General features: G+C 36.1%; 1 protein-coding gene across 5 annotated transcripts in view; it reads right to left on the reverse strand.

Moving 5' to 3' along the window:
• Positions 1–1,229: 1,229 nt before the first annotated feature.
• MCPH1 (microcephalin 1) overlaps positions 1,230–17,113 on the reverse strand; it is a 120,866-nt gene continuing 104,982 nt past the window's right edge. For all 5 annotated transcript variants that reach the window (XM_051614232.1, XM_051614235.1, XM_051614233.1 and 2 more), the window contains 2 exons: positions 3,388–3,625; positions 1,230–1,430 (listed from right to left, as the gene is read on the reverse strand). In XM_051614232.1, coding sequence (XP_051470192.1) covers positions 1,375–1,430; positions 3,388–3,625 — 294 coding nt within the window. In that variant the 3' untranslated portion in view covers positions 1,230–1,374. The remainder of the gene's footprint in view (positions 1,431–3,387; positions 3,626–17,113) is intronic.

The following is a 17,113-nucleotide window of genomic DNA, read 5'->3' on the forward strand; positions in this document are numbered from 1 at the left end:
AGAAATAAGTTTAACCTTTTACAGAGCACCATATAAAAATGCCATTTATGCCTGAAAATGCCTGCCACGCAGATACTGCTGAACTTGTTTTGAAGAAAAAAATTGTGTAATCCTCAAGTTTGCAGAAATTGTCCCTTAAAAAGCCCAAGAAGCTACAACAGTGCAATAGAATGGCAACATTTATAAATCATGGTACCTTGATTGTTCCACACTAATAAACTGAAATAATTATTTTTAGTACAGGGCTTCTGTTGCCTCACACTGCCAGTACTCTGAGGGGAGCACTGAGTTTGGAAGGTGTGAGTTTCAAGCTGCCATTAAGTTACTTGATAATACATCACTCTCTATGCTTACGATATATCATGTAGATGGACCTTGCAAATATTTGAAGGAGGTTGTACATGGATAGATAAACAAGTGTTATACAACATACTTTCCATAAAAATCTTACTTTGTAGCTGCCAAGAACAAAACCACAGATTGGAGAGGAACTTAACATTTAAAATATTTGCATACATTTTTCAACCCTACCTAAAGGATTTAATAATATGTCTCATTTTCAACAGATTTTAGCACTTGAATGACGTGTTGTCTTAATTCATTTGGCTCAGGCTCAGTAACTGTGTATGGTTTCAGCCTAGATATAAGGTAGACACAGTTTGAAATTCAGTTAAAAGTATTGAAATAAAGTAATACCTTAATGATGCATATCAACATAATTACTGAGTTTCAATTACTGTTGAAAAACTCAATTTAGAAGTGCAAGTTTACATGAGAAGGTGTGAGCTGAGCATGATGAGCGACCTTATCTTTATCCAAAGACTCAATGGATATGGTCATGAAGCAATGTGACAGTATGGTCATGAAGCAATGTGGCAATGGTCACGAAGATGTGGCAATATGGGGCCTCAGCTGTCTGCAGAGGCACTTGGACTGGAGGAGCCTGCAGGATGGATGCATTTCCATTGGTAGCACAGCCTCTGCTGAACACAGCAGATCTAGCTCAGGCAGGCTCACCCACACAGAAAGCACATCTTTTAATTGTACTGTAACATGATCAACTTCACTCAGAGATTAGAAAGTGTCTTTCCACTTCCTCCCAGTGAGTAATGATTCATTCAACTTTTAGGTCCAAAGGTCTTCAACAATTAAATAAAAGCAAGATGATTTTTATTAGGGAAGTACTTTATTAAAAAAAACCTAAAGGTTTCAAGAGATGATCACTTACACAAATAATAAAAATGTACAAAACGTTTCCCTGTATTTATAAATATGTAACTGTGCTTTCTTAGAAAATTTTTTCACAGCTTAGGTTTTTGTTGAATCCAAACTATGCTTGTTTCCTTACAACCATATGGAAGCTCTTGAGTTAGCTCACAGCTGAAAAATGTAGTCTTCCATGGGACATATTGTATGCTGACTGATTGAATCTAAAAGAAATGAAAACCAGGATTATTTTAGATGAGATGCACAAGAAACATACCGTAAGGCAACAATATACTTCAGTGCAGTTGCTGCTATGAAACAGTTTGGTGGAGCTGAGAACACAGAGAGAAAAGATAAACACAAAGAGTCAAATGATAATACCACAAGCACTTAATATTTACTTCAGTTTAAAAAAGGTGCTGCATTATCTACCCATGCGCTTTTTATTGTGGTCAACTTTGAATGAATTCATTGGCAGCTGGTAGTAACAGCAGAAAGCAGACAGCCACAAACCAGCTGGGTTGCAACAGTGAAGTGTCAAAGATTAGACAAAGCCTCAGATCTGATTTGATTTATTTGATTAAGATGGCAATTTATAAGTGACACTGTTCATACTACTATGTACACAGTTGTTGAGGAAAGGTCTGTGCTTCAAAGGCCTGTATCCTTCCTTTAAATTATAATATAGAAATACTTATTTTATCCGAGTTTTGATGATTCATAATTTAAAATCCATTTTGCCTCATGAGCAGGACATAACAATTAGGAAAGGCACCATCAGACTGCAAAAGAGAACTAAGACATTTGTAAAGGGGACAGAGAATTCAGAATACTCTTTCTTACTGCCAGATACACAATTCCTTCAGCTGAGCGTGGCCTGTCCAGCTGCAAGTAGCTTGTGAGGTGCTGGACCTGGGGTGAGGCAGAACTCCATGAGACCAGTAAAACAGTGGGCCATGCCAAATGAGTTTCAGGCCTTTTTAGATCATTACCTTTTTTCATCTAGAATTCATGAGTGTAGTACAGCTATGTGAAGCTTTTGTGTTTATATTTTTAGACTTGCACAAATGTCTGGTTTCCTCATCTGGTCACTTTTTTTTTGCCACACTTGCTCTTTAAGTCTTCACTGAAGCCAGAGAAAGGCACAATAAACAATTATTTCTTCTTGTGTCTCTCTCTTAAATCTTCACAATTGTATCTTATACTTTAAGAAAATGTCAAATAACATTTGCATTTAGGGTTGTATTTTTCCCTTATGCCTCACTTTTCCTTTCTTCTTTAGTGGCATTTTCTTTCAGCTTTTATGTCATTATGATCTGATAGCATTAACTGTCAAGAGATTAAAACTTGCTTGTTTGGTCTCAGATAACATCAATTCATGTAGTACATTTATTGCTAGAGTCTGAGTGTGGCACTTATCTAGAGGAGTTTGACATTGTGTATGATGAAGATTTAATCTTATTTTTTCTAGTATGCAAAAAGTCCCTTTTTGGAAAAAACTCTTGTGTTGTCTGAAAAAGAGAGAGTGTCAGACTGAAAGCTGTGAATCCTACAAAGGGTTATCCAAAAGCTTTTCTTTAAGGGTGAGGATGTTGCAATTTTACAGCTGATTCCCTGCTAACAGCCATCAGAACTATGGTGTCCATAATAGCAAAGCAATGGACTAATAACACTTAGAAACTTAACAGCAGATTTTAAAAATAATTTTTTTGCAAGTGAAATAGAGATTGAAGAAAATTGTTTTTCAGGTGTACTACATATAACTCAGGGGGTGCCAGTTACTGTATTTCAGTAGTGCTATGGCAGTTTATACTAGTTAAAAATCTTTCTTACTACACCTAGAATTGAAATTCATGCCACTTTAAAAAGCAATTATTCTATCAGGGTTCCCCCATTATTTAGTTTGTTTGAAATAAAACAATCATACAAAAGATAAATTTCAAAACCTTTGGATAAAATTTGTTTTTGGTAAAATTATAGTGTTGAGTACCAGGACAATCACAAAACAGTCTTAGTAGTTAAAGTCCTCACCATGGAGACAATCTTCCTGAAAACCTAACTGTAGCAGTCTGTTCCATTATCTTCCCTCCATAACCTCAGATTAGTGAACAATTTCCAGTCAATTTTTGAATACATAATCCACAATATTTTATACGAGTTGAAATTTAGTTTCTTTCTTACCTAATATCCATTTTTCTGATAAACATTTTATTTCCTGGTACTTCTTTCCTGGTTGTTTTCCTATACAGATTTTTGCCTGACGTAAGGTTTTACATATTTTCCCTCCTGACAGCTGGATAAGTTCAATTAGCTTCTTGCAGGGTGGCTGACTGGTAGGGGATACAAACATCACAGGCTGGTTTGAAAAAAGATTCTGCTGGTATTTTCCTGTTGATAGGTGACGCTGAAGTCTGCAGATCTGTATTTGACAAAACAAGGAAATTAATAACCAACCTGTTGCATTTTCACTCAAAGTAAAACTTCTCTTCCATATTTCAGGAAAAAAAAGAATTATAGCACATAAATATGAACTTTACTTTTTCAGACATCAAAAACTTCTGGGTATACTATACAAAGAATTTGCCGTATTTTACTGTTTTAGTTGTTGCCATGATCAGGGTCTTAAAATGGGACTAACTCAAGAACATAAAGCACTTTGCAATCTCTGATGTACAGAGCAGTGTCATGATTTTGGTATTATTTGTTTTGCAAATATTCGTTTTAATGAATTAAAAAACTGTGCAGTTGTGAAACTACACAAGTGCTTGTAATAAGATCAACAAATTAAAGAATGCACGAAGTGAAATATCAATCTCTTCACATCAACCTCAGAACAGCCTCATGACAGATGCAATGCACTTTAGTTGATCTGACACAAAGCTCTCTGAAATTGTTTATTGGCACAAATCAGATGCAACTAATAGAAGAAAGACAATTGCTGAGAAGCTTTAGTGCTGGTTTATCTAAAATAAATCAGATTCAACTAAAAAAGACAGAAGCTACACTGTTTTTGTCAAGCTAGAATATAAGATTTTAAAGATTAAAATTATTAGGATTGAGAAGTTTTTAAAAATGCAATAGGAGTTGTGTTAGATAGAAGACACAAAATATAAATTGTTGCAATCAGCTATTTCACATATTTTAGGGAATATGATTTAACAGGCTAATTCTCAATTCCTCAGACATTTCCCCTGAAAGGATTTATTTGCTGCCATTCTAATGAAAACTCATTCGTATGATACATCTTCCTATAGAAAGAACTGCTGGATTAAGTTAATATTTGAAGCAAATGTGCACATGCCTAACCATCAAATCAGGAAATTCAAATTCTGAGCACCCTCCTTGCCTGATGTCCAATAACAGCAAGTTTTATTCTCTGCGTTTAGTACATATTAAAGGAACCCAGGAAAATGAAAAGCTGACATGCTATTGAGTTTTTCTTAAACTGCCTTTAAAATTCCAGCTGTGTGTATTATCATCAGTGCATTTGAGAGCAGGACAGGGTAAGACCACAGTACATCTCAGTGGTATCATCAAAGGAAAGCTTCAGCATGGAATGTCATCTTTATGTTTCCTGTGTCCAGATCACCACCACTGCCACGGCCTTCCCGACAGGCTGTGCTTGGATTTGCTCAAGCACATTAGATGCATGCACAGGTCTCAGAGACAGGGAAAAATCACAACATTAACATTCAGAGCTCAGAGAGCAGTCTGAAAGTTTAACTTTTCTTTCTGGTTCCTAACCTGAAAGACAGTAGCTACAAAGGAGGCTGGCTGACCAGACAGGGTCTGGTGGTGGGACGAGAGAGCACAATCCAGCTCTTACCCCTGAATTGACTCAGCTGCCTTTGCAACATCAAAGCCTGTGCGGCACTCCGGGGGTGCTCCCAGCCCTTTGAAACCATACACATTTCGTGTAAGCTTCTACAATAAATAAATAATTCCTCAACAGGGACTAAGCCTGGGAAAACATCAGACCCCAAAAGTGAGTATTTCCACAAATTGTGTATGTATCAGTTGGTAGTTACGGTTACAATGGTGTCAGTCCCCACTATAACAGAGAGCACCCATTTTCCTCTCTAATTGTATTTGTTAGCAGATGGATAGAAAAATTAAATGTTTTAAAATAATCTATTTACTCTTTTTGGTAAGATCCTAAGTGTTAAGTTCTTTCACAAGCTAGATCAACAGCAGGAAAATGCCTCTTATATACACTCATTTCTCATAAATGTGCCATTAATTTAGATGTTTGTTTGAAACTCAAGTTGCAAAAGAAAAAAAAAATTATTCTTGACAGAAGTAAAACTTAGGGGGATTGTATGATAAAGAAATAGAGCCTTTCTTCATTATAGAAAACCCCTACCAAATGTTTCACCCACTGTTATCTCTCCCCACAAGCCAAAAGAACATAGACTATAAAAAACCCAAAACTCTGTAGCTTTGTTGAGAACTTTATGAAAATAGCTCCTGCTGGGTGGGGTGTGGCAACAAACACAAAACCCCCTAACAGTCTAAGGTTGTGAACCTTTAATAAGGCTCAGGAGATAATCATCAAGTCCCACAAAAGTATCATCTTCTGAATGGATACCTGAATTCATACAATAGAAAATGCAAGAAAATAATTTTTCTGGATGTACTTGGAAATTTTTCAGCATTGAAACTATATACAGCACACAATTTTCAGTGTAGTTCCAGAAAATAGCACAGTAACAAATTTACAATCTAAAGTGCTGTAAGAATAATAATACTTCACAAAAACTAAATGTGGTTATGATTTATTACAATCAATATAATTTGTATTTGCAGGCTAGAACTGAAAATGTGAGGTACTAGCTCCAGCAATATATACAATGCAGCCATCTTTAATAATTCCACATCTGAAAATCTGAGCATGCATTACAAGATCAATCTATACTTTATGGTAAATCCTTTTTCTGAATTTCAATTACTCACCAGAGGTAAACAAATCTAAAAAAATGAACTTCTTATTTATTTTATAATTAGTATTTGAGCATTTAATATAGGATTTGAAACCTTACCAACACCTATTGGAAAAGCCTGTTTTTAATGAAGTATTTACTGAACTTACGGAAAGCTGTAATTATATTGGTTACTGTTAGTTGCAAAAATAATAAATATATTTCATTAATTGCAAACTGCAGAAGATAAAATTGAAGACATAAGTTTGAAGAGAGAAGTTTGTCTGTTTTTACGGTTTATAGCTGTCAAAAGACCAAGTATTATTTAATTTGAAGTTGATGAGAATTTTCTCATTATTTTCACTAAAAGGAAAAGCATTGGACTGTTGAAGTCTTATGGACTAGTCCACCACTCTACAACTATTAAATGAGAGAGAACCATAACATTTATAAAACCAAAATACCCAGACTTCATGGTTCGACTATGTAAAAATTTAACAAAAAGAGATGCAGAAAATAGCATATTCATTGAATATAGTTGGGTGATGTTGCTGGGGAAATATTAATCTCTAAGATTTTAATATTCATATTAAATGAATATTATGGATGGATAAATATACTGGCTAAGTAATGTTCACATTTTCATTTCCTGTAATTCTGTACAAAGACCTCATGAAGAATGCACTCAAAACTACAACACTCTTAGGAACCATTACACTTGCATGGCTATATGTGTTTTCAGACAGTCCGTCATTTAGTAAAAATGTAAAAGAAAAACACATATGTGGAACCCCATGTACATGTAAAGATCAAGGGCCCACACACATCCACACAAGTGGAGCATCAGTCTGCTTCTGATAAAGAGGAACGTATTGCAGCATGCAGACTTCTGGAAGTACAGTTATCCTGCAGTGAGGAATTTGCAGAATTTGCAGGACCCTACAGGGATCAGGGAAGTTTGTGGTAACAATGCAGTACTCTTGCAGAACAAAGAAGAAATGCTCTCTTTTTTCCTCTGGTTTAGTAGTAGAACAGAAGCAACTAACCAAGCAGCAACTCCCTTTTTGTAGGAACAATATGTGACATATATTTTATTCTTAAATTAAAAGCTCATAATTTTAGTTCGATTTCTTAAAATGTATTTTAGCAGTTTGCTGTCCCTTTTTTTAACACAATGAGACTACTAAAATTGAAACAGTATTCACAAAAAGCTTTAAAAATTACACTGAAATGCTGTACTAGCTAAATCAGTTGGTGCTCTCCAGTATAAAAGACTGTATAAAGAGCTGGAAACAACTTCACTCAACAAGCTGTTTCACAAAGACATAAACCCCCAGCTTTGCAGAATCTAATCTAAGTTAATGGAACATCACATGGATGCAAGAATCATAGAATCATCATAGAATCACTGAATGCTTCGGGTTGGAAGGGACCTAGTTCCAACCCCCCCACATAGGCAGGGATACATCCCACTAGACCAGGCTGCTCAGAGCCCCATCAAACCTGGCCACGAACACTTCCAGTGACAGGGCTTCCACAGCTTCTGTGGGCAGCCTGTTCCAGTGTCTCACCACCCCCATAGTGATGAATTTCCTCCTAATGTCTAACCTAAATCTCCCCTCTTCCAGTTTTGAGCTATTAACCCTTGTCCTCTTGCTACATGCCCTTCTAAAAATTCCCTCCTCAGCTTTCTTGTAGGCTCCAACTGGCTCACCCTATTATCTCAACAGCACCCAGAACCTTTGGCATGAAATACGTTTGTTACTGGTAGTGATGTTTTTAATTCTCAGTGCAAAACTCAACTCGCAACACTAATGTAAATTATTTACAAATATTGCATCCTTATTTCTGAGTATTTATTGAAACATCACCTTCTCATTGGTTATCAATATCATTTGGCTAAAATAGAAGCTCCCTTTCTGTCACATTAGAGAAGCTTAAGCCTTCAGACAGACAGAAGAGGGAAGGTACTTTCTGAAAACTTGATAAGGCTCCGTCAGCACCCCAGCTCACGCACACAGAGATTGTGTCCAGGCATACCTGGTGTATGTTTGTGTGGTAGAAGTTGAATGGGCCACTAAGCTGGGAGCCAGAAGCAGAGGGAGGGTGGAAAATTTGGTCCAGAAAAAAGAAACCTTCAGTGTTTGGTCTTGAGAAATAAAAAGGAAAGTAAAAGAAGGAGAAATGGCACACAGTCAAGACTGTATTATCTGGAAAATTCTTCAAAACACAGTTTCTTCCCCTCCTCTGTGTAGTCCTTCATGTAAGTGTTTCCTGGCTAAGATGAGGGCGAAGGGAAGAACACAATAATCCAGACAATTTAGCTGATATTGTTTCTTTCCACTGCGCGTTGGCAGACAACCTTGCTTCTTTCAAATCCCATAGACTGATAAGAAAAGTTAATTTCACCAATTTATTCTCTGAAAGACTGAGTCCCAGTGGGAATACTGTATGAAATTGTTTGGCAAATAAATCTACTGTTTGGCAGATACTCAAAATTATACTGGAAGATGTTTGAACCATTTTTTCCGGCATAGCAGATTTTTGCAGGAAAAAGATAACAAATTCACTTATTTTTAGTTTAATTTCCTTGTTTTCCAGAGGTAGAATTATTTTTAAGCACTATGTAATATCAACACTATCAACTATAAATTAATAAAAACCAAATTAGTGTAAAACAATAAGCTTTTTCCCTTTTGAGGGTGAGTATGACTTCTAAATCACAGAGCTGTGTTTCCAATACACATCACTTAAAAATACTCTGCTAAGATTGTAAGATGTGGTCACTTTATTATAGCTATTTGTTTATAACTTCAGTAAGATTCTGAATGAAATATATTTGCATTTGGTTTTGAAACAAACTAATAATTTTCAAAATTTCAAAAAGCTCTTTACATTACAGTTTAGCAAACAAAGGACTTTTCAGATTTAGAAATTTAAACCTTTCTTCAGAAATACCTCAAGAACTTGTCCATGCTTATTTTTGTCTCACTTCAGGAGAGTTAAACTCAAGTGACTACCAGGCAGTGATAAGACTGCAAATTGCAATTGCAAATTAATGTCAAAATTCTGCAAATAATTACCAATTATAATTGAGAGGTATTTCCCTCACCCAGACACCAGTAAAGCAGCACTGTGCCATGCATCACTCCAAAGCAGTATATGAATGTGGCGTATATGACTCTGAGCCTTGTGTCCCTGGGATACCATGGGAGTTACATATACTACACGTGACGAGAGCCCGAGAATCCCAGTAAAATTCAGAAATTGAATTTCTCCACCTCCATACACAATCTAGTCCAATGCTTATCTTCTCTTGCAGTTAGAAAGCTTTTCTTAACAATATAACCTAAATTGCCTCTGCTGCATTATGAGCCCGATATTTCTTGTCCTAGTGCCAAGGGATGTGGAGAACAATTTATTCTCTTCCTATTTGCAACAATCTTTTAAATATTTGAAGACTGTTATCATGTCTCCCCTCAGTCTTCTCTTCTCTAGACTAAACAAACACAGTTTTTCCAGTCTTCGCTCACAGGTCATATTTTGTAGACCTTTGATTTTGTTATTCTCCCCTGGATTCTCTCCAATGGATCCACATCTTTCCTGAGGTGCAGTGTCCAAAGCCAGACACAGAACTCCAGCTCAGGCACCACCAAACTCTGCACACTCCAAACAATCATGTCTCTTATGCGTGGCATTCCTGTTAACACACCCGAGTATGCTCGCTTCTTTTATCGGATGCAGGTGACGTAGGTGAAAGACATTGGTTCGGACACTCTGAAATATTCAGTTGCTCTTTTAGTAGAAATATTGCATTGTCAGTCTCATCTGGTGTTTCTGCAGGTGATTATTTCTCCCTGCTTTGCACTTGTCCTTGCTGAACTCCATCATACCAATTTATGATCATTCCTTATATGTCTCATGGTTATTTTAATTCCAATCTACCATGGTTTAACCTCACTAAGCAGTGAAGCACTGTACAGCCGCTTGCTTCCCCCCACTCCCAGTGGGATGTGGGGAAGAATCAGAAGGGTGACAGTGAGAAAACTCCTGGGCTGAGATGAAGACAGTGTAGTAATTAAAAAAGCAACAGAGTCCATCTACAGTTCTACTACTTTAGGTCATGTTTAATCAGATTTTCCAGCCTGATAGCTTAGAAAAATCCTAGGCAACAAATGCAGCATACAGAGGGATAGTTGTACATTTTATGCCAACGATTCCTACGTGTCCTGGTGTGGTGGCCTCTTTGCTTGTATGACAAGGAGCTGATTTCAGCATATATAGATCTTCTGTGCAGCAGATCTTCATAAGCCATGTTGAATTCACCATTTTGTATCCGGCACTATTGGTAGGACTCTCCATCTAACTCAGTTTTTAAATGCATGCTAGTTCATATGTCTCAAAAACACAAAGGAAGGAGATAAAATCAGAAAGTCCTTTCCCTTAACTTAACTGACAAGTGGAACAAATGCAGTTGAACCAATGTACAAACCAAAAAAATCTCAGCCTTCAAATAATTTGCTTTAGACAGCCAGCCATGGCTTTAAAAGGTATGTAATATATACATGGACATGTTTTTCCTCATGGCTGATAAAGATCTATTCTAGCTGGATTTATCCTCACAAAATCTTCAGCAAATAAGATACTTACATTCTTGCTGGTTTAGTTCAAGCTGGAAGTGCACTTTTGAAACTAATCTCATTCCTATTGAGTGTGCTTTTGGTTCTCACTGTGGAGCAGCCAACAGGGACACAGACTGTATTCCTTTTGGATGAAACACAGTCAGAAGACGTGCTCAGTTCAGGGGAGCTGATTAGAACAAGCCAAGAGACCTGGGGCATGTGTTGTCCTCGAGGTGCTCTTAGCACTAGCGCATATACTCTGCAGATCCCTTCCCACTCATCTTTATTCCTGGCTTATAGATGGTTGCACAAGTGAGCAATAAGTCACTTTGTGCAGATGCAATGGGGTAGTGATACAGGTATGGGATGCTTCTTTGAAACTTAATTTTTACCGGCACAAAAATAAGGACCTCAACTAAACTTTGTCTGTGTTAGTTTGTTTTTTGTTTGTGGGTTTGTTGGTTTTTTTTGTTTGTTTGTTTGGTTTGGTTTTGCTTTTTTGTTGTTGTCGTTTGTTTTGTTTTGTGTGTGTGTGTTTGTTTGTTTTTATGATAGCAGTTGCAACTTGCCCTTCTTCTTGTCTCATAGTCCATTCTCACATGGCAATAGGAAGGAGGAACAGCAGTTGCATCTTGGCATTTACCCTCTCATATTGCAACCATTTACCCATATTTTATGCATAGTATCCTCTAGGCTTACTGAACTCTCCCAACACACATAAGGCAAATTGTTGTTTTTTAAACAAACTAGTACCTATTGCATAAGACCAGTACATGATCTATGAATGGGTCATTAATTTCAGCAGAGTACCTTAGGGAATGAAGTATTAATGAAGTAAATAGCAATGTTTAATCATGTGGGAGTATACACATCATAGACTGAAATAATACATTTCCAGCTAAGCATATTTCACTAGTGAAAGACTGTACTGAAACAGAAATTCCACGAGCTAATAATGTACTGCAGTTCATGGAAAACAACTTGATATTCCCTATGGTTAAATACTACATATAATGAAGATACAAGGCATGGAAACGTAGTATTTGCATAAAATAAATGAAAAATCATAAGCTCATTTCAACGACCTCAGACTTTTAAGATATTGAATAATTTTGGACAGTACAACTTTTTTTTAAATCAACACAGGATATTGTGCAGCCAGCTTCAAGAATGGCATTTGTTTTGCTGGCTTAGGGACTTGGGGAATCCTTCCATTTGCCTTTAACAGTAAATGATAAATCCAGTGCTGTCAACAGATTTGCTATACCTGGCAAAGTGCAGATGAATAATGCTTTGAGAAATAAAAGAGTTTTCTATTCCAGTAATAACAAAGTGAGTGATCTTGTTGAAAGGAAAAGCCTGGCAAATGTGAAGGGTTACACAGATGCTCCCAAAAGGCTCATTCCCCAAACAGTTGTATTAACCCACAATAAAAGTAATCTTCACATTAAAAATAATTCCTAGTTTTATCTATAAAATAAGAATATATGAGTCCTTTTGCTCTACCTCAACAGACTGAAATAAGTGAAGGCAGAGTACATTCTTCTCTCTGTTCCTCAGTTTAGCAGAGTGCCATTGCAACACCCAGAACTAACTCAGTGTGTGCCAAACATGAATATTTTTAAGCGTCATTTGAGTTTTAAAGGCTAGAGTAAGTGATGGGAACACAATCGTCTTGGGAATCTACAAATAACTTTTAAAAAGCTCATAAATCTGGCTTTCATGGCTTGGTTTTCAACAGCTTTATGAAATATGTCAAAGCTTGAACACAGTGAGTTCGTTTTCCTTCAAATTTCTTAGGATTGACTTCTCAATATAATTTTTTTGGTTGGGTTTTTCGGTGTGCTTTTTTTTCGTTTGTTTGTTGTTTGTTTAGTTTTTTTGCTATGCTGCAATGAGACAAATAAAAATCACTTGGCTTTAAAAACCAGGCATCAGCAAATTACTTTTTAAAAAAGTTGGTTTGTTCTTCTACTCTTTTTTTTTTTTTTTTTATCAACAGACGAGAAGATTTTCCTCTAGGTAGAGCAGGATAAAGTATTCCTTCATCAACAAAAATATAAAATGCTTCTGTTCCACACTCAATGTATTACATAACAAATCACATATTAAGGAAAAAAAAATATGTATAGTTAGAAGTTGTTGGTTTTTTTTCTTAAATTGTTTAAGAAATGTTCATGGTAATGAATGAGCCCAGCAGAAACCCTCAGAGTTGCATTCAGAAGTTACATGCAAACCTCTGCACATACAATGAAACAAATGCACTACAATGATAAGTAGCAGGGAACACTTGGTTTTTAAAAGATGAACTAAAGGGTCAGTTGAAACAGAATCAATACTCAACAGAGAAAAATCCTTAATATTGTCCAAGAACTACAGAAATAAACCCACTGAAAGAGACAAGATGGCATCAGGTGACTGGTTGCCACTCTGGGGAATGCTTCCAAATGCAAAACAGGTTCAGGTTCTTTTCAGAAACTCCTGATAGAACTACTATCACAAGCACTTTCCCTGATTAGTACTTCTTGGCAGTAATACTTCTTTTTGTGTAATAACATGTCTTCTTCGTTTATGCCACAAAATGGAAGAAAAGACCCCATACTAAGTATGAAGAGCAAAGACATTTCATCCTCCACCACTAAGAGTAGCAAGGGGAGCTGCCAGCACACAGCAAAAAAACCCCAGGTATTTAAATATTTAACCAGGTGCTTTCCAATCAATTATGTTTTAAAATTACAATTACTCAAGAAAAGTTTATTTGAGAGCATCACTTTCTTCAGAGGTGCTACACAAAGGACAGAATTAGCATTTTCTATTTGAACATTATTTTAATGAATTCTTGTATTTCTTAGCATGACAATAATATAAGACTACAGAAAAAATAAGTTTGACTGTGTTGTGACAGCAAGCTGGGATGGTCTTCTGTCTAGCTAAGGTAGAATAATTTCTGTTGGGAATACAGAGTAATTTTAAAACCATTAAAGTTGGTAGGAGAATGCAGGGTACCTGACACCAAATTCAATCTCTCTGCTCTTCTTCTTTCTTTTTGGTTTTATTTTATTTTATGTTGTTGTTGGTTGGCTGGTTGCTTTTTTTAACCATGGTATTTTTCAAGTTGAAGACAAGCATTTGAAAAGGATTTATTTTAACAAAATGAAAAAATAATTCACAAGCTCCAGTGATAGTTGTGCATGGTACCAAATGATAGCCTTCTAAAAATAACAGATTCCAATATCTGTTTTGAGGAGTTGATGCTTATCAGCTTGTGAGCTGACACACCAAGCACATTTGCAGTATGTTTCCTCACACTGCTTTCTTCTCAAGAGTCCACAGGAAGAAAAGTACACACTGTGTCCGTAACCTTATCGAAAGCTTGAAGAAAACAAAAGTCTAGAACTGGATCTCAGTTGCTGCTGTGAGTAAGAAGAACTAATTTTAAAACATAAATCTCAGTTAGAATATAATCTTACTCCTGATTAGGATTTCAAATGCATTTGGGATTTTGAGATGTGATAACTTTTCCACTTTTTTCTTCTCTATCACTTACTTCTAGTTTAATTTTTTTTTTTTAGTGACAAAGATAATGGAGCAATAATCATTTGACTTGCCTGATATTTGTATTTGGTGTTGCAGCAACGATGTTAATGAAGATAAAACAAGTGTGTGATTCTACAAGTGAAGCTATTAAAGTGCAAATTTAAAGTGGCATTGATCCACAGAGAAGTCCACTTCTGTTTACTGCAAATTTGATTATGATCTTGTTAAAAACATTTTTTTTAAAAAAAGGAAATACTGTTATAAATTCCACATGGAATTTGGTTTTGTTTTAAGATCACCAGCTATGACATGGTTACAGAGAACTACACAGACTTATTATGGTAGTGGACTTTCAGCAGCTTCTCATGCTAGCTTGGCAAAGTTTGTAGGGTCAAACTGCTGACCCTGTCCTCCTTTCTGTGTTCCTTTCCTAAATTCCTATGGCTCTTCATGTAAAAATGTTGCAGGACAGAGAGGCTACTACTTTTTTAGCCTATCTGGATTTTATCTAAAGTGCTTCAGTGAGAGCAGAAAGCCTTTTCATGAGGTTGTCATTGCATAAGGAAACATCTGCAATTTGAAAACCAAAGGATACTCAGCAAGTACTGTATATAAAATTTAAGCAACTGGATATTTGAGAATAGATGCAGGATAAATACTCTGAGGCTCAGAAAGAGTCATGGTCTTCAAACAGAATTACTATTTATTTTCTAGTCAGACAACTGCATAGCTTAGATAAAATTCAAATGCTTGATAACTCCTCTCCTACACACTAGTTTTGTAGTAAAAATCAGTCAATAATATTTACCATCTCTGGCTCTGTCCCACTCCTGGATTCCCACTAAAAGCAGTGGGAATAAGGTGGGCATATCAGGAATACAGCTTTAGCCCTGCCATGATACAACGACCGCGAGGTAACAGAAGGTACTGTTTGTATGCAAACGTATTGCACTAAAGTATATCTACTACTTTGAAGCTAGGGAAAATAATCTAATTTAGCTACCCCTACATAAGGCAAAAGGTTAAAAAATGCTTTGCACACTCACTGTATCATGTAAATTTTAAAATTTAGGAGCTGACTAAGTCTAATACTACCCACAAACTTTTTTCTTAAATGACATTATTGATTAAAGTGCTAATGCATTTATCCTTACGCTATGGATCAGTACTGGGGGACCTACAAAGCCATTATTGCTCAGGCCATTGGTGGAGGAAAGAAGAACTCACTGCACAACACTGGAGTACTTCTGGGGTTAAACAGAGGAAGAGTAATTTTGGGATTTGGAGGGAATTCAATAAAATCCTTCTCATTCAAAGAAGGCCAGTGTCATCTAGACCTGTGAAGGAGGGGAAAAGCTAAGTCTTCCGCAGAGAAGATACATTCACAAACTCCCAAGTGTCTTTTAAAGATTTCACAGCTAAACAAAACTACATGGTATCATCATGCTCTTCTTTGCTGTATAATGGACCTCTTATTACAAACAAACATGGCAATTAAATAATCCCACGCCAAACTGAAAACAGTAGCTTTATCAATTATCACCTTCTCACAGATAATTATTTCTACAGATTGCAGTAAAGCTGAAATCAGGTATGACTATAAGGAGGAAAAATCAGAGTATTTCGACTAAAGAAGCTTTACATTTCTTCATAAACAAAACACATCAGATTTCTTTTGCTCCTTAAAAGCTGAATACGTTCACTCAGACACACTCCGGTTGTGCCAACATGATATACTCACAAAGCATGCACATCAGGTGACAGCTAAAAAGCAACAGAGAGCTTTGCACATAATCTAAAACTAAATCTGTATGTAATTTCCTTCCCTTTGTTAATTGAAGATTAAAACTAAATCAAGGGGAAGCCTTCTATGAGACTACTTCCAACAACAGATGACTCAACTAGCACCTGAGAATTTGTTGTGCTTGTGTGTACTGAGGTCCTGAACTTCCTGTTTCAATAAAATACCAAACAAGTTGTGTTTCCTTTACAAATAAGCTATTACATCAAGCCCGGTTCCTATAATTTCAGTTTTTGTCTGCATTCCAACATTTTCTTTGGCAAATGTAGAAACATTCTAATTAAAGAGAAGAGAAAAACAAGCATCATTCACCATGGTAAGAATGAATGCTCAAAAGAACATCCTTACTGGTCACTTCGTTCATTCACTTTAATTTGGCTTTTGAAGTGCACTTAATTATGGTATGCATTTCTCTGAGATGAAACACAGGTAACAGGCTTTTCACTAATAGTGTCTTATGAAAGCTATAAAAGGCAATAATCAGTCCCCCTAATGCCATGCAAACATAACACCATCTATGTGAAGTGATGCAAAAAACATTTTTAGAACACCAGAATACTTGAAATACACTATTCTTTACAGCAACATTCACCTATACCTATAACTTGCAGGAGCCTTTAACATATCATTTGACAAGCTTTTTATTTTTTAAAACAGAAATCTTGTGTTTTCCTCAGCATGGCCTGAAAGATTAGAGTAATAAGAATCCTTTGCTGTGTATTATTTCCTTAATTTTCACAGTTCTTGCTGATGTTTAAATTACTTCATTTTCAATTTACCGTGAGAGTGACAACTCCCCATGAAAAGTTAAACACCAGATCTGCAAACACAACAAAAGACCACTGCCCGGTTAAGTACAATAAAGACTATATATTACAACATATGTGGCTTCTTTCCTAAATTCATTTAAACTTGGAAGTGCTGATTCACCAATTCAGAAGTTCACACTTAAAATGACATTATAACATGAGCTTTAATTAATCAGACAAATGCCCTTTTGGATAATTAAAGTAACTATTGCTAGAAGG

This window comes from Apus apus, chromosome 3 (assembly GCF_020740795.1).
Source record: "Apus apus isolate bApuApu2 chromosome 3, bApuApu2.pri.cur, whole genome shotgun sequence".
Lineage (NCBI taxonomy): Eukaryota > Metazoa > Chordata > Aves > Apodiformes > Apodidae > Apus > Apus apus.